Consider the following 24,805-nt stretch of genomic DNA (forward strand, 5'->3'; position numbering starts at 1 on the left):
ATCTAAACATCCTGGAAAACATGCAGAGTCTGATAAAGCTAAACATCCTGAGAAACCCGACCATGTTGGGAAACCTAAACATCCTGGAAAACATGGAGAATCTGATAAAGCTAAACATCCTGAGAAACCCAACCATGTTGGGAAACCTAAGCATCCTGGAAAACATGGAAAATCTGATAAAGCTAAACATCCTGAGGAATCTTACCATGTTGGGAAACCTAAACATCCTGGAAAACATGCAGAGTCTGATAAAGCTAAACATCCTGAGAAACCTGACCATGTTGGGAAACCTAAACATCCCGGAAAACATGCAGAGTCTGATAAAGCTAAACATCCTGAGGAACCCGACCATGTTGGGAAATCTAAACATCCTGGAAAACATGCAGAGTCTGATAAAGCTAAACATCCTGAGAAACCCGACCATGTTGGGAAACCTAAACATCCTGGAAAACATAGAGAATCTGAAAAAGCTAAAAATCCTGAGGAACCTGACCATGTTGGGAAACCTAAACATCCTGGAAAACATGGAAAATCTGATAAAGCTAAACATCCTGAGAAACCCGACCATGTTGGGAAACCTAAACATCCTGGAAAACATGCAGAGGCTGATAAAGCTAAACATCCTGAGGAACCCGACCATGTTGGGAAATCTAAACATCCTGGAAAACATGCAGAGTCTGATAAAGCTAAACATCCTGAGAAACCCGACCATGTTGGGAAACCTAAACATCCTGGAAAACATAGAGAATCTGAAAAAGCTAAAAATCCTGAGGAACCTGACCATGTTGGGAAACCTAAACATCCTGGAAAACATGGAAAATCTGATAAAGCTAAACATCCTGAGAAACCCGACCATGTTGGGAAACCTAAACATCCTGGAAAACATGCAGAGGCTGATAAAGCTAAACATCCTGAGAAACCCGACCATGTTGGGAAACCTAAACATCCCGGAAAACATAGAGAATCTGAAAAAGATAAAAATCCTGAGGAACCTGACCATGTTGGGAAACCTAAACATCCTGGAAAACATGGAAAATCTGATAAAGCTAAACATCCTGAGAAACCCGACCATGTTGGGAAACCTAAACATCCCGGAAAACATAGAGAATCTGAAAAAGCTAAAAATCCTGAGGAACCCGACCATGTTGGGAAACCTAAACATCCTGGAAAACATGGAGAATCTGAAAAAGCTAAAAATCCTGAGAAATCCGACCATCTTGGGAAACCTAAACATCCCGGAAAACATGCAGAGTCTGATAAAGCTAAACATCCTGAGAAACCCGATCATGTTGGGAAACCTAAACATCCTGGAAAACATGGAGAATCTGATAAAGCTAAACATCCTGAAGAACCCAACCATGTTGGGAAACCTAAACATCCTGGAAAACATGCAGAGTCTGATAAAGCTAAACATCCTAAGGAACCCGACCGTGTCGGGAAACCTATACATCCTGGAAAACATGGAGAGGCTGATAAAGCTAAACATCCTGAGGAACCCGACCGTGTCGGGAAACCTAAACATTCTGGAAAACATGGAGAATCTGAAAAAGCTAAACATCCTGAGGAACCTGACCATGTTGGGAAACCTAAACATCATGGAAAACATCCAGAACAACTTGGACATGACAGGAAATCTGAACATTCTGGCAACAATGAACATTCTAAAATGCCTAAACATGAGCATGAACATTATGAACATTATGAACATTATGAACATCATGCACAACCTAATCATCCTGGCAATGAACATCCTGCAAAAGACAAACATCCTAAGAAGCCTGAACAGCTAAAAGATCTAAGACATGACAGGAAACTTAAACATCTTGGTAAACACCCACATTCTAAGAAACCTGAACATCCTGACAAATCTAAATCTCTTGAACAACCTGAACCATTTGGAAAACAAAGACAAACCAAGAAACAAAAGTATCCTGACAAGTCAGATAAAACAAAACAACCTGAGCAACTTATGCACAATGGCAAACCTGAGGACCATGTGAAACCACGTGAGAAACCGACACATTCTGAAAAATCTGAGCATCATAGGAAATCTGAGCATCCCAACAAGAAACAAACCCTGAACCCAGACGAAGCTGCACATCACACACAAAAAGAACATTTCTTCAAATCTGAAATTATACATCCTAGCATGCATGAGATTTCAAGGAAACATAAATATTCCCAGAAATATGAACATTTTGAAAAATCTTTGAGTGGCGCTAAGCATCAGCATCACTTTAAATGGCTTGATAAACACGTAGGTTCTGCTAGGAATCGCTATCACAATGAATGGGTCGATGAATCAGTCACTTATCGCTCACATGAGGAGAAACTGGACCACCCTGAAAAATCCGAAAATTCTCAGGAACCAGAGCATCACAGTAAACTCAACCATCCAGATAAACACTCAAAGGCTGAGAAACCTCAGCATTCTAGAAAGCATGGAGAGTCTGACAAAGCTAAACATCCTGAGAAACCTGACCATGTTAGGAAAACGCCGACCATGTTTGGAAAACGCAAACATTTTAAAAATCTTGAACATGATACAAAACCTATGCATTCTGGAAAACACACAATAAATACTGGACATGACAGGAAACCTGAACATCCTAAGAATTCTGTAAACTCTAGACAGCCTGACCATCTGAAGCAACCTGAAAATCTTAAAGGTCCTGAGATTCCTGAACGTACTGAGAATCCTGAACAACTTCAGAATCCTGAACATCCTGAGAATCCTAAAAAGCTTCAGAATCCTGAACGTCATGAGAATCCTAAACAAACTGAGAGTCCCGAAAACCGTGACAATCATAACCAACTCAAGAATTCCAAACGTCCTGAGAGTCCTGAACAACTTGAGAATCCTGAACCTCTTGGGAATCCAAAACATGAGAGAACCGAAAGTCATGAGAATCCTAAACACACTGAAAGCCCTGAACGTTCTGAGAAGCCTGAACATCATGAGAATATTGAAAGTCCTGAATATCCTAAACAACCCAAGAGTCCTGAACGCCCTGAGTATCCTAAACAAACTGAAAGTCCTGAACGTCCTGAGAATCCTGAAGGTGCACAGAATCCAAAACAACTTAAAAATCCTAAACATCCTGAGAACCCTAAACAGACTGAGAGCCCTAAACATCTTAAGAATCCTAAACAACTTCAGGATCCTGAAATTTCTGACAATCTTAAACAAACCAAGAATCCTGAACGTCCTGAGAGTTCTAAACAACTTGATAATCCTGAACGTCCTGAGAATCCCAATCGCCAGAATCTCAAACGTCCTGAAAATCCTAAGGAAATTCAGAATCCCTATCATCCTGAGAATCCTCAAAAACTTCAGAATACTGAACATTCTGAGAATCCTGAACAATTCCAGAAAGCTGAACGCCTTAAATATCCCGATCAACTTCAGTATGCTGAACGTTCTAAGAATCCTGGACGTCTGAACAATCCTGAACATCCTAAAAATCATAAACAACTTCAGAATCCTGAACATCGTGAAAATCCTAATCAGACTGAGAGTCCTGAACGTCCTGAGAATCCTAAACAAACTGCAGGTCTTGAACCTTCTGAGAATCCTAAACGCCGTGAGAATCTTGAACGTCCTGAAAATCCTAAACAACTTAAGAGTCCTGAACATCCTAAGAATCCTGAACGTCCTGAGTATCCTAAACAACCTAGGAGTCCTGAACGTCCTGAGAATCCTAAACAATCCAAGAATCCTGAAGCTCTGAACAATCCTGAACATCCCAAAAATCCAAACCAACTTCAGAATCCTGAACGTCATGAGAATCCTAAACAAGCTAAGAGTTCTGAACAACCTGAGAATCCTGAACGTCCTGAGTATCCTAAACAACCTAAGAGTCCTGAACGTCCTGAAAATTCTAAACAACCTAAGGATCCTGAACCTCTGAAGAATCCTGAACATCCTAAAAATCCAAACCAACTTCAGAATCCTGAACATCATGAGAATCCTAAACAAACTAACAATCCTGAACACCCTGAGAAACCTAACCAACTTCAGAATCCTGAACATCCTGAGAATCCAAACCAACTTCAGAATCCTGAACATCATGAGAATCCTAAACAAACTAACAATCCTGAACACCCTGAGAAACCTAACCAACTTCAGAATCCTGAACATCCTGAGAATCCTAACCAACTTCAGAATCCTAAACAACCTAAGAGTCCTGAACGTTCTGAGAATCCTAAACATCCTGAGAATCCTAAACAACCTAAGAGTCCTGAACAACCTATGAGTCCTAAACGTCCCGAGTATCCTAAACAACCTAAGAGTCTTGAACATCTGAACAACCCTGAACATCCTAAAAATCCTAACCAACTTCAGAATCCTGATCATCATGAGAATCCTAAACAACCTAAGAATCCTGAACGTCCTGAGAATCCTAACCACCTTCAGAATCCTGAACATCATGAGAATCCTAAACAACCTAAGAGTCCTGAACATCCTGAGTATCCTAAACAAACTGAGAGTCCGGAACGTCTTGAGAATCCTAAACAACCTAGGAATCCTGAACCTCTGAACAATCCTGAACATCCTACTAATACTAACCAACTTCAGAATCCTAAACATCCTGAGAATCCTAAACAACCTAAGAGTTCTGAACAACCTGAGAATCCTGGACGTCCCGAGTATCCTAAACAACCTAAGATTCCTGAACGACCTGAGAATCCTAAACAAACTGAGAGTCCGGAACGTCTTGAAAATCCTAAACAACCTGAGAAACCTGAACCTCTGAACAATCCTGAACATCCTAAAAATCCTAACCAACTTCAGAATCCTGAACGTCATGAGAATCCTAAACATCCTGAGAATCCTAAACAACCTAAGAGTTCTAAAGAAACTGAGAGTCCTGAACGTCCTAAGTATCCCAACCACCTTCAGAATCCTGAACATCATGAGAATCCTAAACAACCTAAGAGTCCTGAACGCCCTGAGTATCCTAAACAAACCGAGAGTCCGGAAGGTCTTGAGAATCCTAAAAAACCTAAGAATCCCAAACCTCTGAACAATCCTGAACATCCTAACAATCCTAACCAACTTCAGAACCCTAAACATCCTGAAAATCCTAAACAACCTAAGAGTCCTGAACGTTCTGAGAATCCTAAACATTCTGAGAATCCTAAACAACCTAAGAGATCTGAACAACCTGAGAGTCCTGAACTTCCTGAGTATTCTAAAAAACCTAGGAGTCCTGAAGGACCTGAGAATCCTAAACAAACTGAGAGTCCGGAACGTCTTGAGAATTCTAAGCAACCTAAGAATCCCCAACCTCTGAACAATCCTGAACATCCTAAAAATCCTAACCAACTTCAGAATCCTGAACGTCATGAGAATCCTAAACAACCTAAGAATTCTGAACCTCTGAACAATCCTGAACATCCTAAAAATCCTAACCAACTTCAGAATCCTGGACGTCATGAGAATCCTAAACATCCTGAGAATCCTAAACAACCCAAAATTTCTAAAGAACCTGAGAGTCCTGAACGTCCTGAGTATCCCAACCACCTTCAGAATCCTGAACATCATGAGAATCCTAAACAACCTAAGCATCCTGAACGTCCTGAGTATCCTAAACAAACTGAGAGTCTGGAACGTCTTGAGAATCCTAAACAACCTAAGAATCTTGAACCTCTGAACAATCCTGAACATCCTAAAAATCCTAACCACCTTCAGAATCCTGAACATCATGAGAATCCTAAACAACCTGCGAGTCCTGAACGTCCTGAGTATCCTAAACAACCTAAGAGTCCTGAAGGACCTGCGAATCCTAAACAAACTGAGAGTCCGGAACGTCTTGAGAATCCTAAGCAACCTAAGAACCCCGAACCTCTGAACAATCCTGAACATCCTAAAAATCCTAACCAACTTCAGAATCCTGAACGTCATGAGAATCCTAAACAAGCTAAGAGTTCTGAACAACCTGAGAATCCTGAACGTCCTGAGTATCCTAAAGACCCTAAGAGCCCTAAACGACCTGAGCATCCTAAAGAACCTAAGAGCCCTAAACGACCTGAGTATCCTAAACAAACTGAGAGTCTGGAACGTCTTGAGAATCCTAAACAACCTAAGAATCCTGAACCTCTGAACAATCCTGAACATCCTAAAAATCCTAACCACCTTCAGAATCCTGAACATCATGAGAATTCTAAACAACCTGAGAGTCCTGAACGTCCTGAGTATTCTAAACAACCTAAGAGTCCTGAAGGACCTGAGTATCCTAAACAAACTGAGGGTCCGGAACGTCTTGAGAATCCTAAACAACCTAAGAATCCCGAACCTCTGAACAATTCTGAACATCCTAAAAATCCTAACCAACTTCAGAATCCTAAACATCCTGAGAATCCTAAACAACCTAAGAGTTCTGAACAACCTGAGGGTCCTGAACGTCCTGAGTATCCTAAAGAACCTAAGAGCCCCAAACGACCTGAGAATCCTAAACAAACTGAGGGTCCGGAACGTCTTGAGAATCCTAAACAACCTAAGAATCCCGAACCTCTGAACAATTCTGAACATCCTAAAAATCCTAACCAACTTCAGAATCCTGAACATCATGAGAATCCTAAACAAGCTAAGAGTCCTGAACGTTCTGGGAATCCTAAACATCCTGAGAATCCTAAACAACCTAAGAGTTCTGAACAACCTGAGAGTCCTGAACGTCCTAAGTATCCCAACCACCTTCAGAATCCTGAACATCATGAGAATCCTAAGCAACCTAAGAGTCCTGAACGTCCTGAGTATCCTAAACAAACTGAGAGTCTGGAACATCTTGAGAATCCTAAACAACCTAAGAATCCCGAACCTCTAAACAATCTTGAACATCCTAAAAATCCTAACCAACTTCAGAATCCTAAACAACCTAAGAGTTCTGAACAACCTGAGAGTCCTGAACGTCTTGAGTATCCTAAACAACCTAAGAGTCCTGAACGACCTGAGAATCCTAAACAAACTAAGAGTCTTGAACGTCTTGAGAATCCTAAACAACCTAAGAATTCCGAATCTCTGAACAATCCTGAACATCCTAAAAATCCTAACCAATTTCAGAATCCTGAACATCATGAGAATCCTAAACAACCTAAGAGTCCTGAACGTTCTGAGAATCCTGAACATCCTGAGAATCCTAAACAACCTAAGAGTCCTGAACGTCTTGAGTATCCTAAACAACCTAAGAGTCCTGAACGTCTTGAGTATCCTAAACAACCTAAGAGTCCTGAACGCCCTGCGTATCCTAGACAAACTGAGAGTCCGGATCGTCATGAGAACCCTAAACAACTTAAGAATCCCGAACCTCTGAACAATCCTGAGCATCCTAAAAATCCTAAACAACTTCAGAATCCTGAACATCATGAGAATCCTAATCAACTTCAGAATCCTAAACAACCTAAGAGTCCTGAACGTCCTGAGAATTCTAAAGAACCCAAGAGTCCTGAACGTCATGAGTATCCTGAAAGTCCAAAGAATCCAAAACAACTTCATAATCCTGAACGCCCTGAGTATCCTAAACAAACTGAGAGTCCTGAACGTCCTGTAAATTCTAAACAACCTAAGAATCCTGAACATCCTGAGAATCCTAAACAACTTCAGAATCCTAAACAATCTGAGAGTACTAAGCATCCTGAGAATCTTAAACAAACTAGGAATCCTGAACATCCTGAGATTACTACACAAACTGAAAGTCCTGAACGTCCTGAGAATCCTGAAGGTCCACAGAATCCAAAACAACTTCATAATCCTGAGCATCCTGAGAATCCTAAACAAATTGAGAAACCTAAACATTCCGAGAAACCTGAACGTCTGAACAATCCTGAACGTCCTAAAAATTCTAACCAACTTCAGAATCCTGAACATCGTGAGAATCTTGAACATCCTGAAAATCCTAAACAACCTAAGAGTCCTGAACGTCCTGATTATCCTGAAAGTCCACAGAATCCAAAACAACTTCATAATCCTGAACATCCTGAGAATCCTAAACAAACCGAGAACCCTAAACGTCTTGAGAAACCTAAACAAACTGAGAGTATTAAACATCGTGAGAATCTTAAACAAACTAAGAATCCTGAACATCCTGATAATTCTAAACAACTTGAGAATCCTGAGCGTCCTGAGAATCATAAACAACTTGAAAAACCTAAACGTCCAGAGAATCCTGAACACCCTCAGAATCCCAAACAAACTGAGAATCATAAACATTTAAAGAATCCTAAACACACTGGGAGTCCTGAAGAGCCTCAGAATCCTGAACTACCTGAGCATGAACATTATAATTTAGACACTTCTGGACACTCCAATGCTAAACCTGACCAACACAATGAGAAACCTGAACATTTTGGAAAACCTGACAATCATCAAAAAAAAGAACATACAAGCAAGAACAAACCCAAAAATTCTGACAAATTCGTACAACCTATACAAGAAGAATATTTCTTCAATTCTGAAATCGAACAACATGGCATGCATGAACTTTCTAAAATGCATAAACAGTCCCATGATTATGAATATTCTGATGATTCAGTCAGGCCAATTAGAGACCAGTATCGCTTTAAATGGCTTGAACCCGTAGGTCCTGCTGGGCATCGTTATCGCCATGAATGGGTGGATAAATCAGTTGGTTCTGTCGGGTATCATAATAGATTCAAATGGGCTGATAATTCTGCAGGCTATGGCAAACATCGGTATGGCTTTAAATGGGCTGATAAGTCTGCAGGCTATGGCAAACATCGGTATGGCTTTAAATGGGCCGATAAGTCTGCAGGCTATGGCAAACATCGGTATGGCTTTAAATGGGCTGAGAAGTCTGGAGGTCATGGCAAACATCGTTATGGCTTCAAATGGGCTGATAATTCTGCAGGCTATGGCAAACATCGGTATGGCTTTAAATGGGCTGATAAGTCTGCGGGTCATGGCAAACATCGTTATGGCTTTAAATGGGCTGAGAAGTCTGTAGGTTATGGCAAACATCGGTATGGCGACCAATGGGCTAAGAAGTCTGCAGGCTATGGCAAACGTCGGTATGGCGACAAATTGGCTGAGAAGTCTTCCAAACATCATTATCGCCTTAAATGGGCCAATAAGTCTGTAGATGCTTTCAAGCATCAATACTTTCTTAAACAGAATCAAAATCCCCTTAAATGGACTGGTGAGCATAAACTTTTTGGCACACAGGGTGAAATAGGTGACTGTTGCTGCAGTACTAAGTGTTGTAGTAGAAACACTTGTAGCCCAAACACCAATGTAATGGGTAGTCCCTGCTGTAAACCGAAATGTTGCAGCATCAAACAAAAATGCAACAAAATGGCTTGTGCAAGAAATTCTCACCGATCCTCCAGGCTGTGTGAGGGACAGAGCGGGACGCTGCAGTGTCGTAAGTTATTTGTTCCTGCACATGCTCTCAGTACCAAAGGCTGTGTATCAAAGTTATTGTTTACATGTTCTCTTTTGTCTGTTTTTGTCTCTTTACAGCAAAAGGAAAACCCTTGTCTTAGCAATCATGAATAACTGCTTCTTGTTACGATTGCGCGTGAGTGGTAAGAGACACATTATTATACACTTTTTAAACACTTGAATCATTATACGTTATTTGCAATAAACCTGTAACTATGTTGTTACATTTGTTTAATAATGCTTCAATTAAAACCATAGTTGAAAAAAAAAAGTCCTTATATGAAAATCAGAATCAGCTTTAATCGCCAAGTTTGCACAGGACGACCAAGAAATTATATGCGTCTTTGTTTCCTCTTGTGGCAAAAAAAAACAAATTACTTACAATTTTAATTAGTTAGTTAGTAAGTACAAATAAGCTGCGGCTCACTATGTCACATTCAACAGTGGTTATTGCGCATTTATGTTTATGTCTGTGAGAGTCATTGAGTCATTGTATTGTGTGACTGGTAAAGTTCAGCTTAGACACAGAAGAAGCTGACTCTGTCTGGTGGTTCTGGTAGTTCTGGTGGCTATAGCTCTGTGACGCCTGCCAGAGGGGACTCAGTCCCAGTGATCTTAATCTCGAGCTGACCGGACCACCCGCTGCAGCCTGTGTCTGTCCTGCTTGGTGGCTGAACCAAACCACACAGTGATGGAGGAGCCGAGGACAGACCGGATGATGACCGTGTAGAAGATGGTCAGCAACTCCTGGGGCATGTTGAACTTCCTGAGCTGTCTGAAGAAGTACAACCTCTGCTGGGCCTTTTTGCAGACAGTGTCTATTGTCTATTGTCTATTGTCTATTGTGTGGCCAGAAGGTGTGAGGTGGTTCTTTTCAAACCGGTAGTAGAACTTGTTATGGTCATCTGCCAGACGTTTGCTGGCCTCAGGTTGTGGAGATGGTTTCCTGTAGTTAGATTTCCTGTAAGCTGTTGATAAACTGTTCTGTAGCTTCTCACCATAGCTTCTTTTAGCTGCCTGCACCTGCTTTGTCAGCCTGTTTCTGCCCTGCCTGTACAGGAACCGGTCACCACTTCCAGCAGCAGTCCTGGCCAATTTGACGCCCTAGACAAGATCATGATTTTGCCCCCACGAACTTTGAGCAACCCACTGAGACCAGCTTTATTAATAATAACATTATCACCAATAATATGGGATATCAAGAATTTCTCTACAAAAGTATTGCAAATAAGACTAAATTACAGTTTATTTCTGCCTCTCCGGTCAAATTTCACCCCTCCTTCTATTTACTGCATGGTTCTGTCTGTCCACACAAGGTGTTTGTTTCTTGCATTATATTACAAGCTGTAGAACATAAGCTGTTACCTTTTCTCCTTTCTACTGCTGAAGCTAGCTTACAAACGGGGAAAAAAATCACGTGAGGAAAATACTTTTCCTCCGCATGTTTTTTTTCTGGAGGCTTGGAACACACACAGCTGCTCTGTTCGACCATGCCAAAGACCGCCACTGACCACTTCTGTTGGCTTCTGCCTTGGCCTGGCGTAAACCATGGTTTGCTATTGTCGAATGTGCTCACCGCTTTTGTCTGTAAACACATATCCTCACAAAAGCTGATGTACTGATGTCACAGTGCCAGTGAGCTTGTGAATGTCTCTCGAATGACTCAAGAACGTCTTTCAAATGTGTACATTCATTTATGGGCGAAAGTGGCTCCTAGTTTGCTCATAGGGTTAAAGTTGTGGCTTTTTTTCACAATGTCTCCCCCTGTGTAACAATGTAATCTAATCTAATCTAATCTAATCTAATCTAATCTAATCTAATCTAATCTAATCTAAATGTTTGTTTTACAGACCCTGTTCTTTTCCTGAGACAGAAGAAAAAATGTGTCCTTCAATTATTCTTTAATAGAAACTCAAAATCAACTTAATAAACTATTTGGTTCATTTCTCTTGGAAAGCTATTCAATAAAGTTCAGTGAAAACGCTACAATAAAGCCTGAAACCTTTATTTTTCTGTGAAAAACTGAAGATCCCTAATTGAGAAAACTCAGGATTACAATTGTTTATAAAGCACCTCTACGAATAATTATATAAATGAATACAATGTAACATGATTTATATGGAGAACCGAAACTGCCAAAATCAAATATAAAGGAAAAAGGAAATAAATGTACTAATTTTTAAATTATGAATATATAAATATATAAAACTTTGGAAAAAAAATTTATAAATGCTTATATTTCCAGTAAAACAATTTAATGTTCAGATTTATTTGTTTTCTATTTTTTTAAGATTTATGCATTTAGCTTTTCCTTTTCTCAAGCTGTTTTTCTTTTTCGCAAAGTGTAGGCAAATGAACCGGGCGTGTCTTAATTGTGTCACTGCACAGTCATTGCTCGTAGAACTCAAGGCTCAGCCTCTGAGAAGCTTCACCCACCCACTACTGTGGGTATTTCTCTGCCCATATTGTCAGATAAAAAAGTTTTCCAGAATCAAATCAATTTGAAACACCATGACGTCTGGTGTAAAACTTTCTGAATTGTCCGCAAGATGCCTTAAGTTGTTTTCTATCTGCCGAAGATCCATTGCTAATGCTAGCTAGACCATGATGCATTGCTGTAGCATTAACCCAGTGTTTAAACGAGAGGAATCGATTAGGAAACGCTTCACAAATTGACCAATGACTGCAGTGACTCAATTAAGACTGTGAGTTTCAGTGCTGCTCCTCATTTAGGTAAGATATGAGTGATATGTCATTCAGACTGGAATGATAGGACTGAAATGATAGGACTGGGGGTGGGCCGGGGCTGGGAGAGAGAGAGAGAGAGAGAGAGAGAGAGATTTGATTTTTGACAAGACTTTATTAGTCAGTTTTAAATAAACTCATGACAAGAATAGTTTAAAGAAAATTACAATGACAGCGCAGGGTTAAAATAAAAAAAGATAATCATTTTCAATAAAGCTCAAAAAAAAAAACAAGGAAAAAAAAATAGCAGCATGGTGACAACGCCATCATCCAGATCTCGGCTTATTTTGAGCAATATTTTCTTTAGCCTAACAACTTCCTGCTTTGTGTAATCTCCTTTTCCTCTGCTTCCTATTTGGTCATAGACCAAATTCACAAAACATTCTTCATCTGAAAAATAACCATCAATCTTCACACCCCTCTTATTTTTCGTGTGCTGTAAGAACAGTTTAACCCGATCAACCGAGTAGGTCTTGGGCTCCGGTGACTGAAATCTAAAGTCACACATTTCACTGTCAGAGCTGAGAGAAAACTCATCCTCACTGAGATCTGAGTCACAGGTCGTCTGTCTGGCTTTTGGCTCTTTACCTTTTTACCAGTGCCTGACTGATCATCTGTGTAATCAACGGCCTCCGGCTGCACGGCCTCCTGCAGCCAAGTGGAAGTCGCCCCCAGCTTTGTCTGGACAGGCTCTGACTAAATGTCCCTCTTTGCCACATCCAAAGCACTTCATAGTCTCTGACGTTATGAACAGAACATAGTCGTAGTCATCAATTCTGAGCCTAAAGCCCAGATTCAGTTCTTCCTCCTTGTTGTTAAGGACCATGTAGACCTGACGCCTGTGAGAAATCACGTGACGCAGTTCCCACCGTTTACAGCCTGATAGTAACTTTTTAATGGGAGAGACGATTTCTTTGTGCCTGGACAGTTCTTTCCTCAACAGGTCGTCGCTGATGAAAGGTGGGACGTTGGACACCGTTACCTTTTTAGCAGGTTGCGTGAGAGGAGACACGGAGATGGAATCACCGTTGTTAATGATGCCGTGTTCAATGGCTTTGTGGACTTTGTCAACACTGTCCAGAAAAATGACCACTGCTTCGTTCATTCTCGCAGCTGATTTTAGGCTGAGCGGACCGACCACCGCAGCCACAGCAACTGCGCACTCGTCCACGGAAAAACGAGAAGCAGCAGCGATCCTCAGGCCGTGCTTCCGCGTTAGCTCGATCAACATCATGCTAGCACCGGCCGGAAGTCTGCACCTGCAGACGCCGGTGGCGAAAAGAAACAAAAAAACATAAAAAATATGTACACACCAAAACATTAAACCAACCCTCACCAAAAAGACCCTCATGAGCAAAAAGTAAATTATTAGTCGAATGTAGATCAAAAAACAGTTAATCGCTCTGTCGACACTCACGACTCTCACACGCCGCCTCAGAGAGAGAGAGCGGGAGAGAAGCACAACTACTGGAAAGAAAGAGACAAGGTTAGTTGAACATGAAACAATGATGGGAGCTTATTGGACAGAAGAGGTAGAAGGAAACAGAGGAGCTCAGTGTATAAATTAAGTCCCCCAGCAGTCTATGTCTATTGCAGCTTAACTAAGAGATGGTTCCTGTGACTGTGTCAAAGATGACACCAAGGTTCCTCACAGTAGAATCTGAAGCTAATGTTATGCCATCCAGGGTGGCTATCTGACTCAATAGTGTCTCTCTCAGATTTTTAGGCCCAACAATATGAATTTCAGTTTTATCTGAATTTAGTTGAAGGAAGTTTTGGGACATCCAGGATTTGATGTCTTTCAAAAAAACCCTCATTTTGACTTGTTGATTTGTTTCATTTGGTTCCAAGGACATATATAGCTGAGTATCATCTTTGTAACAATGAAAATTAATAGAATGCTTTCTATTAATCTCACCTAGAGGAGACATGTATAGGCTAAACAGAATTGGACCAAGCACAGAACCCTGTGGTACTCCATAGCTAATCCTTGTGCATGTGGAGAATTTTTCATTAACATGAACAAACTGGAATCTGTTCAACAAATAGGATTTAAACCATCCCAATGCTGTTCCTTTAATCCCGATTCTATGTTCTAGTCTCTGTAATAGAATGTTATGATCAATTGTATCAAATGCAGCACTAAGATCTAACAGGACAAGGACAGAAACTAGACCATTGTCCGAAGGTAGTAGAAGATCATTAGTGACTCTAACCAGAGCTGTTTCTGTGTTATGATATTTTTAAAATCCTGACTGAAAATCTGTGTACAGGTTATTCCCACTCAGGTGGTCAGATAATTGTTTAACCACGATTTTTTTCAAGAATCTTGGAAATAAAGGGTAACCCTTTGGGTGAGCAGTGTTAAGGTACAGCTTTACTAACCTTGTAGTGGGACACTCAACACCTGAGCTGATAAACAGGCTTTCTAAACCCAACTGTAAGTGTTACTGATACTTATCACTATCAATATCAATAATGTGTGATTATGGTAGTTGTGATGTTGTATGTCATGGGTATTTTTTAAGTATTATGAGATTATGTGTAACAATGCATATCTGTATGTGTATGTATATGATATATGTATATGTTTGTATGAGTGTGTGACTATACCTCCATACTATTATTAGCATTAATATTAATTTCACAGGTAAAACACAGTAGTGTGTCAGCCTAAGGTACATCCCTACTCATTTATTTTGTGCCTATTATTGCTTAATTAATTTGTTTGGTTTCAGCAGCTGGTTGCAGTTTAGCATTTTCCTAAAACATGTATCTGCTCTGTCAACAAAACACAAGTCAGGATTAGGTGGTTCTGTATACGACTTTATTAAGAACCGGCTTTCTGAAGCAGCTTGTTGAGTCGCTTCCTGTCTCTGCCTGCACCTAACCCCTCCCAGCACACAAATCCATACAGGACTACTGAGGCCTGTACTGTCAGTCCATGTGCCAGACCTAAACCAATCAAACCAGGATTTGTCTTTCACTACGTCAGCCGTCTTCACATTTTATATGTGCTGTAGGTCATGGATTGCCTGTTGGGTGACCTTTGCATCTTGGTCTTCTCCTTGAATGTATGTGCAGCATTTGGGGCCCACTATAGCACACACTCCTCCATGGCTGGCAGTGAGCAGATCTAACACCAGGCGGTCTTAGTGCGGTAAGATGACGATCTATACCGGCAAGGGCTTGTACCCTAACATTGAAGAACAGGATCATACGGTAATTTATGGTTTCAACTCTCAGCCAGCTTCCTGTTTTATTTTGTAGCCACTTCCGGGTTTTGTTCATTCATGTTTTCCGTTACCTTGACTATTCATCTACCACCTGCGTTTCAGCAGTAATCAGCCTGTGCAGTCACCAGTACTTACCTTAGTTCCCGACAGATTGTAGCTTATTTTCACCGCCGTCCTGCGTTGTCCCATGAAGCTGAGTGTCTGTAAGGTTTCGTATCTTTGTGGAATCTCACTGCCTGTACCGAAACTGATCCGGACTGATCTGTCGCCAACCTGTACAAGTGTAAGAACCTGATTTTGCCTCTGCTGGTTGCTTTCCCATGTACCGACCTCCGCCTGTTTGATCACAGAGTTACCGTATTAAAGCTTTTCTTCTCTGCATCTGCCTGTCTCCCAGAACAATCTAACCCTCACCTTTAACTTGTCTTACAGTCGTTGCTTCTGCTGCACCTCCAAACATAAGACGACTTAAAGCTTCATGTAAAGAAGGTTCTACATATGATGGAGTAGAGGGTAGATAAGTGTCTTACTGTCTTTTAGCTCATTAACTGTCCTGTTCATGTTAAACCATCTATTAATTCTCTTTTAGTTTTTTATTTTTGCTTCTCTCCTAACAATTACAGCTCAGGGACCAGATGGCAGGCATGCATCTCTGTTTTTTTATGATTAATAAAAAGTCCAGATTTGAAGAGAAACATTCTCCAGAGTCGTCTACAGCCATGAGTCAACGCCTGCTGTAGCTGCCATCTACAAGAAGAGCTGAAAGTAACTGAACAGAGAATAGTTTATTACTCGGTTGTGCACAGTCTCTTGATTAGGACCATGACACACGTCAGTGAAACTGTGTTGTCAACCATTATAGTGATTAAAGTATATGTACTTTAGTTATATGAATATGTTTATCTGGGTCAAAATTACTTACGGGACCTGCTCTTGTTCTTCTTTTGTAGAAAACACATTTCCACCATCTCTGCCCCTGCTGTACTCACCAACAGCTGCTCGCAGTAGACCTGTGAAGACAGGAGGAAGTTTTTGTTTTGGACCACAGGCACTGGCCAGCTCCTATGAGGAAGGACATCAATGACCAAACACCACAGACAGAAGGACATGACTTGTGGACCAGGAGTATGGAGTCCTGTATGCACCCAAACAGCTTTTTACACCCCACAACAAAGTTACATATTTCCCACTGTGTAAAACACCTCCGCAAATTTAAGAACACCAGATCCTCTCTGAAACTACAAGACACGCAACAACTCACGCACAATACATTTATTGCCCAGCAGAAGTTCATCCCTTGTATAGGGATAAGGGCGTGGAGAGAGAGATGACCTGGAAAGAAAACGAAATATGAATATATTATTAAATGAATATTGTATGAATGTCTCCATATTTATTGCAGTAGTAAGTATTTCAGTCCTTAGAATTCAGTCATCAGAATGTTGCAGCTGTTTAGCATTTTTTTGCTGTTTAAACTCAAACATACATAACACACATTTAGACACACAGTCCAACCTGCTGGGCTTGTCACATAACCCACATAAGCAGTGTCCTGGCGTCCCGCCAGCTGGATAGTCCTTATATGGGCACCAGGACATCCGACGAAATAACGGGAAGCTCCATATTTGGGCTACAGCAGCTCTTCCTGCAGGGAGCAGGAGGCTAAGTAGCAACCATTGATCTCATTGGCTGTTTGGATTTATCCGCTGACACACAGGCCAAAGGTGAGATAGTGTGTTGACTATAATCTACATCTAAAGACTGACTTCAATGTTTAACTGTAGACTTTGGCCCAAATCTCTTCCATTATTCTGTTAGATTTGTTTATGATTTCACATTTTTTAAATCCATTTAGAGTGTCAATTTGTTTTTTTTCCTACAGTATGATTTCTGAAATCCAGTTTCATATACATATTTACATGCTGCCAGGCATAAAATAAAAATGAAGAAGGACTGAATCACCGGAGACTGACGTCCCAGGTTGAACACGGTGTTGATGCGCTATTTAAAAGGACATTTACAAACTTTTTGACCATCAAAACAGTCTGTCTCCATAGCCCCACATGTTTGCTTTCAGCTATATAACATGTTCTTCCTTTAGGACAATTTCATTACATTGGTCCTTGTGGTCCTATTTGCTTGCAACTTGTTGTTTTCATCTGGAATCATCTGCAATAAAACAACCAACATGTTTCTGACATTTTATTTTTGTATCTCTTTGCTTCAAAAGGTGGACATGTTCAGTATAAAAGTCAAATGCTGAGCTGCATGTAAACACACAAAAGTCCCGGAACCTACTCAGTAGGTAAAATATCACTGTATCTACACTTGTACTCCATATAAACACAATGTACCTGCTTACAAAATATTTATGTTTTTAGACACAGAAATCTTTACAATCAGTAGAAATGAAGTTTCATTAGTTGCTATGACGTATGTTCCTGATGGTTCTTTAAACCAGCTTTTGGACTGTTCACTGGCCTGTTGCTGTTTTGACTCTAGCTGCTACCACGTGTTGTTTTTGACTACTGTGAATAAAATACGCCAAATAAACCATCAGCTTAGTCCTTCACACATTTTCAGATGCTGCACAAACAGAGACTGTTGACCTTTGACACAGTAACTACAGGACAACCTAGAAATAAAGTTTCTTATTCAATTGGTAGGTTTCAGTTTAAGGTTAAAAGTCACAACAAAACCTGTGGCACCCTTGTCTCTCAGCAGACGTTGGAGCTATGAGGAGAGATGGCCTCCGACTGTGGACTCCCCATCGAAGAAGAGCAGGAGGACGAGGTGTAGACCTGTGGCAGTGGAGGAGAGGGGGTGAAGCAAGGCAAGGCGGGCTGCACGGTCAGGGGGGAGGGGCAGGTGGTGGAGGCCGACAGACTCCTTTCAGTCTTGCGGTCCCGTTGCCTCTGGTGGATCTTCACGTGCCTCTTGCGCTCATCGCTGCGTGCAAACTTGCGGCCACACTCTGTGCAGGCGAACGGCTTCTCCCCAGTGTGTGTGCGGATGTGTGTGGTCAGGTGGTCGCTGCGACTGAAGCTGCGCATGCAGATGCGGCACTGGAATGGCTTCTGACCCGTGTGCACGCGCACGTGCCGGGTCAGCTCGTCAGAACGGGAGAACCGGCGGGCGCAGCTTTCGATGGGGCAGGGGTACGGCCGTTCCTGTGGCGGCGTCCTGCTCTGGGGACCTGCAAGAGGCTTCTTGCTCCGGCTGCTCTTGGTGATTTGGGACTGGAAGGTGGAGAAGGCCTTGATGGTGGACAGGGGTGTGAGAGGGGGCTGCTGTGTTAGAGGGAGGTTTAGGACCTTCTGGTCCTGGTTCAGACCCAGCTCAGTGTCCTGCTGTTGGGGCAAGAGGTATTCTGGGATCATGGGTACCACTAGAGATGGTGGCTGGAGGCCAAGCCTAGAGGTGGGGTAGGCGGGAGGGGGGCCTGGAGGCTGGCAGGCCTGCGGATGTCTCTGCAATTCTGCAGGGGGGAGAAGAAGGTCTGAGCTGGAGGTGGAGCTGTATGTCGTGGTGGAAGAAAAGGCCACATCACCAGAGCCGAAGCCTTGTGATGAAGATGTCCCTGATGAGGAGGAGGAGGCGAGGCTGCAGGCTGGAGGAGGTAGAGCCGACATGCTGACCAAACCCGTGAATAGACTGAGGAGGGGCTCCGTCCACAGGTTGCTGGGCCCAGAGCTGCCTGAGACAGGGGCCGATGGTTCGAAGGCAAAGCGGCCACTGTAGGCCAGAGGGGGGAGGCCTGGAGTGGGGGAGGCTTGACTGTGCAGGTCAGAGAGCTCCAAAAGAACATCTGAGAGAGAGGCAGAAAAAACAGGTCAGAACCCACATGTTCCAAAACACCTGACAGAAACATTCAACTTTTACCTGGTTAGTTGTACACACTGCAGAACCATGGCACAGGAAGCAGAAAGGACAAAACTCCTATTTGCATTGTTATGAAATAATTAATTCACAGCTTTAGTGTGTTTACTCAGCAGGTTACAGACCAAGAGCCATTCTCTTAGTGCTTAATTATTAACCGATAATTACCAATAGACACAGTAAAGCTCCTGTTGTTTAACTTCCTGTTCATAAAACCTTTTGACTTTGGAAGCAGAATAAAGTGAAACGTCTAAGTGCTGGTGAATATCAGCCTTGATATGTTGCTGTACACATCCACCGGCGCTGCTCACCTCTGTACTCCCCGTGCTCCGCGCTCAGCAGTGCGGCCGCCTCCGCTGCGGACGGGGCCAGCAGCGGTCCTCCGGCGGTCGCGCTCTGCAGTAGCATCTGCAGCTCTTCCAGCTTCGGGTGCCCGTCCAGCGGGGAGGTGGGCGGCGGGAAGCCGGCCAGTGGGTCTGAGATCTGCAGCGTGGACAGGAAGAGCTCGGCTTTGGTGGCTGCCATCTGCAGGAGGACGCGCCAGAGACGGCGGCTCTGGAACTCAGACGCTCCTGGAACCGATCTTGCGCTCTTTTATCAGGCGGAGAAACGCTCTGTCCAGGCGGTTGCAGCTGCCGAGCACTGTTATGCTCGGAGGAAGCCAAAGCTGGAGGGTCGACAGCTCCGTTTTCCGGGTGGAGAAGATTGTTTAACTGCTTCTGAATGAAATGTCGCTGCTGTAAACATCTGGCGCTTTCACGTGTGGATGCTGAACTTGAACTTGGGCTGTCACGTCACTTCGCGGAGGTTTCCCGGCTTTATAAAGACTCCTGTGTGACGTACATTCCCAAATATGGCACGGAAAAAGGCCATGTTTGGTCAGAGCGGTGAACGTGCACACCGGGCTGTACGCAGGCGCTCCGGTGCTCTTTGCCCTCTTTGTGTCGCGGTTTTTGAGGCGTGTATGTTCCCGTCCGGTCCAGACCGCAGTCCGGCTCAGCAAGTGTTGGCTGTCGGTCGGACTACAGTCTGGAAAACGCGACCGGGAAGTTCCGATAGTCGCCATGGCCGGAAATCCAAGCTCCTCGTCACAGGTCTAAGTCACAGGGAGCGCTTCCAGCTGCGTCACCACTTCCTCTCACCATATGTGGATGTTTTCCTGCCCGACCGCCCCGCCCCCTAGCTCCGATTAAAATCCAAAAATGAAAGACAAGCAGCTGCAGACTTAACCCTGTGCACACAAGACACTGCAAATAATTACTGCAGTAAAACGCTCAGTAGTTAGTTGGTATTTCATGGCTTTGTATCTTCTATTATCATTAACTCTTTACTACATTCAAGTAAACTAGAACTACACCAACAACCAAAATACTGCAAATTACTGCGGTTTTACTAACCAAATTACTAATGGTACTCATGCAGTAATTTCAAAAATTTAATATTTTGGAATTATTTGTAAAACACATAAATAAAATGACCAGAAAATGCAAAGGTGAAATTAAACAAATAGATTAAATGATTTGGGGAAAAGGAACAGAAAAACTAAAAAGTGTATTGTTCTGAATTGTTCTGAAAAACATTTTTCAGAACAACAGGCATTGGCACGTTGCACATATGGTCACAAATTAAAGGTCATATTATGAAATTCAAAATAGTTACCATTAGTTATTATTAGGTGAATGTCTGGCAGCAACAGTGCCATCCACTGGTCAAATAAACTGAATATTAAACAATGGTAAAATAACTAACTAAATCTATTTCTACCATTTGACCCTTAAACGCTTCTATGGAAATCTCGCTTCAGTCACAAAAGTCAAATAAATAAAATCAGAAACTGGAGGATGCGGGCATCGATCCCGCTACCTCTCGCATGCTAAGCGAGCGCTCTACCATTTGAGCTAATCCCCCGCCTGTGTATATGGCCGGTATATAATGTATTGAAAATGAATAGAGACGGTCATACAGACGTTAGCTCGGTCGGCGTACATATCTGAATTTCTAAGACGGTATATTGGTTGAAGGTGTTTAATAGTTGGAGTGCGGTAGGAATGGGACACGTCACTGGTAAACGAAGGAAGCAAAAATAGCATCGGCTGCAGTGATTCGAGTGGTTGGACTATGAGTATGAAAATAACCTCTGCATCATCAGATTCTTTATTGGAGAATCAGATATCAGTGATTCATAGTTTAAGGTTGATGAGGATTAACTGCTTCTCTCAAAATCATTCTTTAAATAATCTTTTTTAGTAAATGTTCTGTATGTCATGTACTAAAGTTTGGTTTATATAATCAAACATTACTTTTGGAGATTGATATCACTGTAAATGTACATTTAGTAAACACTGTCACTGACAAGAAATTGGTGATTGAAACATTGACAAAAACAAAACAATTAATGTCATTTCATTCTGTCAAGCGACTGTGAGTGAGTTCACCTGCTGTTTACAGACCATGACAGAATCTAGTCCTGCAGCACAAATAGCAACAAAGCATGTGGCCGTTGGCTGCATTTAGACCATGAACACATACGAATACACAGAGGAATGTTGCTGGAACTTTCTGACAGGGTGTGAGCGCGTATATAAAAAGCAGCTCCAGCCTCCGAAGCCTCATCAGGATGTTGTGCCCCAGCGTCTTCCAGTCCTCCCCAGTCACCATGACGCCTTTCCTTCACTGGCCCGTCCGCAGCCTGTGGCCCGAGACTCGGCCGCTGTTCTACCACATGGAGCAGGAGATGATCCGCCACATGCAGGAGATGAGGCAGAGCATGGACTACATGGAGAGGCTGCATCAGAAGATCTTTGAGGAGATCGACCACACCTCCTCCTCCACAGGCGCCTTCAAGCCCATCACCTTCCAGGAGTTGGGCAGGGACAGCAGCACCTTTGCCCTCAGCCTGGACACCAAGGAGTTCTCCCCCGAGGAGCTGTCAGTGAAACAGGTGGGCAGGAAGCTGAGGGTGAGCGGCAGGTCTGAGCAGAAGCTGGACGACGGGAAGGGATCCTACTCCTACAGGTGCCAGGAGTTCCGGCAGGAGTTTGAGCTGCCCGATGGAGTCGACCCGGAAGCCGTCACCTGCTCGCTGCAGGGAGGTCAGCTGCAGATCCAGGCGCCGCGGGACAAAGCGGTTCCGGATGGAAAGGAGAGGCGGGTCCCCATCAGCCTGACATCGGACCCGGCCGTCACGTGCCCTGCGTGCAGCCCCAGCAGGGGGCCGGAGGGCAGCAGCAGCCCTCCGCCAGAGAGCAGCTAAAGGGACCACAGCTGCGGACGAGTCGGAGGTGGACGGAAACAAGCAGCTGCTCGTCTTTACTTGCACTTTTAACACGTAACTGTTTGCAGTCATGCATGGTTATGAGTTTGATTATGGTGAACCAGCAGCTCTGTGACGCTTTGTATTAGTGAAATGTGGTTTTAGGTTGGGACCCAAGGAACTGGTCAATATGTGAACATGTGACATTATTTGAACATTCATTTTGCTTCTCAGCACATATAGTTTATAGTTAAACGCTTGTTCTTCAAATTGGTTGTTCTAACGATGTGGCACATTGCTGACGTTTTGACTAGCATTGAGATTTTCTCCGTCAGCTCTTTTCTTTCAGTGTTTTTCATGAATATAGCTATTCGTTCCTCCAATATTGCAAACTTTGTCTCAAAACTCAATCTACTGGATTTCACAACTTCTAAATCATCCTGAGCTTTTTGAAAAATGCTTAAAACAATATTATGAAATACTGACAAATATTTACTCTTTATTAAGTTGTGACCTTCCTCTATTTACTTTGTATATTCTTTTTTCTAGTAAACTATGACTCATTTTTAACTTTCCATAAGTTTATTCCTTCTCCAAAAACTGGCGCTTAGACTAGTGTCTAATAAAATACAATGACAGTAATATTGTCTATCAAGGTTTTCCTACTGACAAATTTTATACCTTTAAATTAGAACTTTATTGTGGCCCCTTAGGTTTTCCAAAATACTTGGCTCTGCTTCTTATTAAATAAAAAAATCTTTACTCACTGAGTTGAACTCTTCAATAACTAACCACATATTTTCAGAATTTTTCTCCTGTTATTTCTTGATTTGACATGTTTGACAGAGATGTGGTAACAATAAACACATGACACGTTTGCTTCTTTCTTTGTAAAATAATTCTCAATAAACTTAATTTATTCACAAACTGCTTTTGAAATTGCCACGTTATCTTTGTTTTTTTAAATCACATACAATAAAAAAACATTTCTAAAAGACGAGATGTCTGCGTCTCTTTGCTAACTTTGTACACAACTGTCCTGAAGCTATTTTAGTTTTTCAAACACGATGTGTTCATTGCCAACAAGTTGTCGCGCTCAGACATCAGATTAGAAATATTGGGAAATTACAGCAGAAAATAATGAACAGACTAATTTTAACAGCTACAGTACACACGTCCTTTTCATCTCCAATACTTTTTTTTTCTTAAAGTTCTGATTTACAGAATAATAGAATATGTTCAGTTAAGGCTTATGCTGTGTTTTATGGACTGAAACCAAACCAAAGCAGAAGGACGGAGCAGTGGGACGGTGTGTGTTTGTTTTACAGGGACATTATTTCATTCTGGATACTGTGAAAATGTTATGTTGATATATTGGCAAACTATCCCTTTAATTTGTATATTGTAAATAGCACCACATTAAAGTAACAAGCTAGCTTACAGCTAACTTCAGGATAAAATGGCCTTAACCATTTTACTCAACAGTCGTATTCTCTCAGTAAAGTGTTTAACTGGAGTCAGTCAGTCAGCGCTGAAGTCCAACGGTGTTGACCCCAGCGTCTACGGATCCTAATTCGTAGTTTGGTGGTTGGGCTCAGACTCTGTCCAGTTAGTTTACTGTTCCTGAACATGTGTCACAGAAAGATGCAGGTTTTTGAGCTTAAACCAAAGGCATCACTGTGTTTTATGGGTCAATCTAACATGGCACCAGGTTTAGTTCCAACCTCATGGCACAAGATAAGCTGCATGAAAAGGCTTATTTTGTTGGTGCACACTTGTAATGGTTTGTTTCTAGGTAAAAGTAGAAAAAAAATCAATCTATCACAGGAGCTGAATGGACTGTATCAGAGTTAACACTGGGAACAAGACACTGAAAAAATATGTCCGGTCTCCTCCAGAGACCTGATGAAACTGATTCCTCTCAACATAACATCACGGACGTTGAATTAAGTCACATTCTGGGTGTTTTTAAGTTTTAAAATACAAAAACACTTTGTCCCCTCCAGCAATGTGACACCTGATATACAACAGAAAAGAAACCAAATGACACAAGTAAACAGGTTAAAAACACTCAAACAACGAGCAACTTAACAGAAACGTGACAATGACAAATATTTTAACATCCATCACAGCCAACATTCGAACACCAACGTTGTTCCTCATAATCCTGTGCATCCACTAAAGGACTTTTTTATGCACAGATTTGTATATTTGTGTGTTATGGATCTAATGTGTGTCCATGTTCGTGTGATTGTGCTTCATTTGAGATTTTTGCCGCTGTTCTCTTTTTAC

The 24,805-nt window shown here is 42.1% G+C and overlaps 3 protein-coding genes and 1 non-coding gene across 9 annotated transcripts; 2 read left to right on the forward strand and 2 right to left on the reverse strand.

The window, feature by feature from the left end:
* The first annotated feature begins 1,060 nt into the window (after positions 1-1,060).
* LOC114869906 (titin-like) lies at positions 1,061-17,579 on the forward strand. 5 transcript variants are annotated; one of them, XR_005898587.2, is made up of 5 exons: positions 1,061-9,380; positions 9,479-9,543; positions 15,230-15,894; positions 16,005-16,146; positions 16,332-17,579. XR_005898587.2 is itself a non-coding variant. In XM_041073744.2 (3 exons), the coding sequence occupies exons 1-2, from the start codon at positions 1,667-1,669 to the stop codon at positions 9,499-9,501; spliced, it is 7,737 nt and encodes a 2,578-aa protein (XP_040929678.1). In that variant the 5' UTR covers positions 1,061-1,666; the 3' UTR covers positions 9,502-9,543; positions 16,332-17,579. The 5 variants fall into 5 exon arrangements, 3 of the variants coding, with proteins under 3 accessions (XP_040929678.1, XP_040929679.1, XP_040929677.1); XR_005898586.2 differs by having other exon boundaries at positions 15,230-16,146; XM_041073744.2 differs by lacking the exons at positions 15,230-15,894; positions 16,005-16,146.
* LOC114869236 (early growth response protein 1-A-like) lies at positions 17,571-20,329 on the reverse strand. Of its 2 annotated transcripts, none has more exons than XM_029173278.3 (2): positions 19,572-20,329; positions 17,571-19,189 (listed from the first exon to the last, which is right to left on the reverse strand). In XM_029173278.3, exons 1-2 carry the CDS (start codon positions 19,783-19,785, stop codon positions 18,099-18,101), a joined length of 1,305 nt encoding a protein of 434 aa, XP_029029111.1. In that variant the 5' UTR covers positions 19,786-20,329; the 3' UTR covers positions 17,571-18,098. The 2 variants fall into 2 exon arrangements, 1 of the variants encoding a protein (XP_029029111.1); XR_008696699.1 differs by having other exon boundaries at positions 19,051-19,189; positions 19,264-19,714.
* Positions 20,330-21,095: 766 nt separating this feature from the next.
* Positions 21,096-21,168, reverse strand: trnaa-agc (transfer RNA alanine (anticodon AGC)). Its single transcript has one exon. It is a non-coding gene; the product is annotated as a tRNA-Ala (tRNA).
* A 406-nt stretch (positions 21,169-21,574) lies between these two features.
* Positions 21,575-23,391, forward strand: hspb9l (heat shock protein, alpha-crystallin-related, b9-like). The gene has a single exon (XM_029172735.3). It carries the CDS (start codon positions 21,878-21,880, stop codon positions 22,511-22,513), a length of 636 nt encoding a protein of 211 aa, XP_029028568.1. The 5' UTR covers positions 21,575-21,877; the 3' UTR covers positions 22,514-23,391.
* The last annotated feature ends 1,414 nt before the right edge of the window (positions 23,392-24,805 follow it).

Source organism: Betta splendens, chromosome 14 (assembly GCF_900634795.4).
Source record: "Betta splendens chromosome 14, fBetSpl5.4, whole genome shotgun sequence".
NCBI classification, from domain to species: Eukaryota; Metazoa; Chordata; class Actinopteri; order Anabantiformes; family Osphronemidae; genus Betta; species Betta splendens.

Coding starts and splice junctions, on each gene's coding strand:
- LOC114869906 (XM_041073744.2), top strand. CDS start 1,667: ATGCCTAAACATGAGCATGAACATTATGAACATTATGAACATTATGAA. Junction 9,381..9,478: donor GAGCGGGACGCTGCAGTGTC/GTAAGTTATTTG, acceptor GTCTCTTTACAG/CAAAAGGAAAACCCTTGTCT.
- LOC114869236 (XM_029173278.3), bottom strand. CDS start 19,785: ATGGCAGCCACCAAAGCCGAGCTCTTCCTGTCCACGCTGCAGATCTCA. Junction 19,190..19,571: donor GGAGCACGGGGAGTACAGAG/GTGAGCAGCGCC, acceptor CCTCTCTCTCAG/ATGTTCTTTTGGAGCTCTCT.
- hspb9l (XM_029172735.3), top strand. CDS start 21,878: ATGTTGTGCCCCAGCGTCTTCCAGTCCTCCCCAGTCACCATGACGCCT.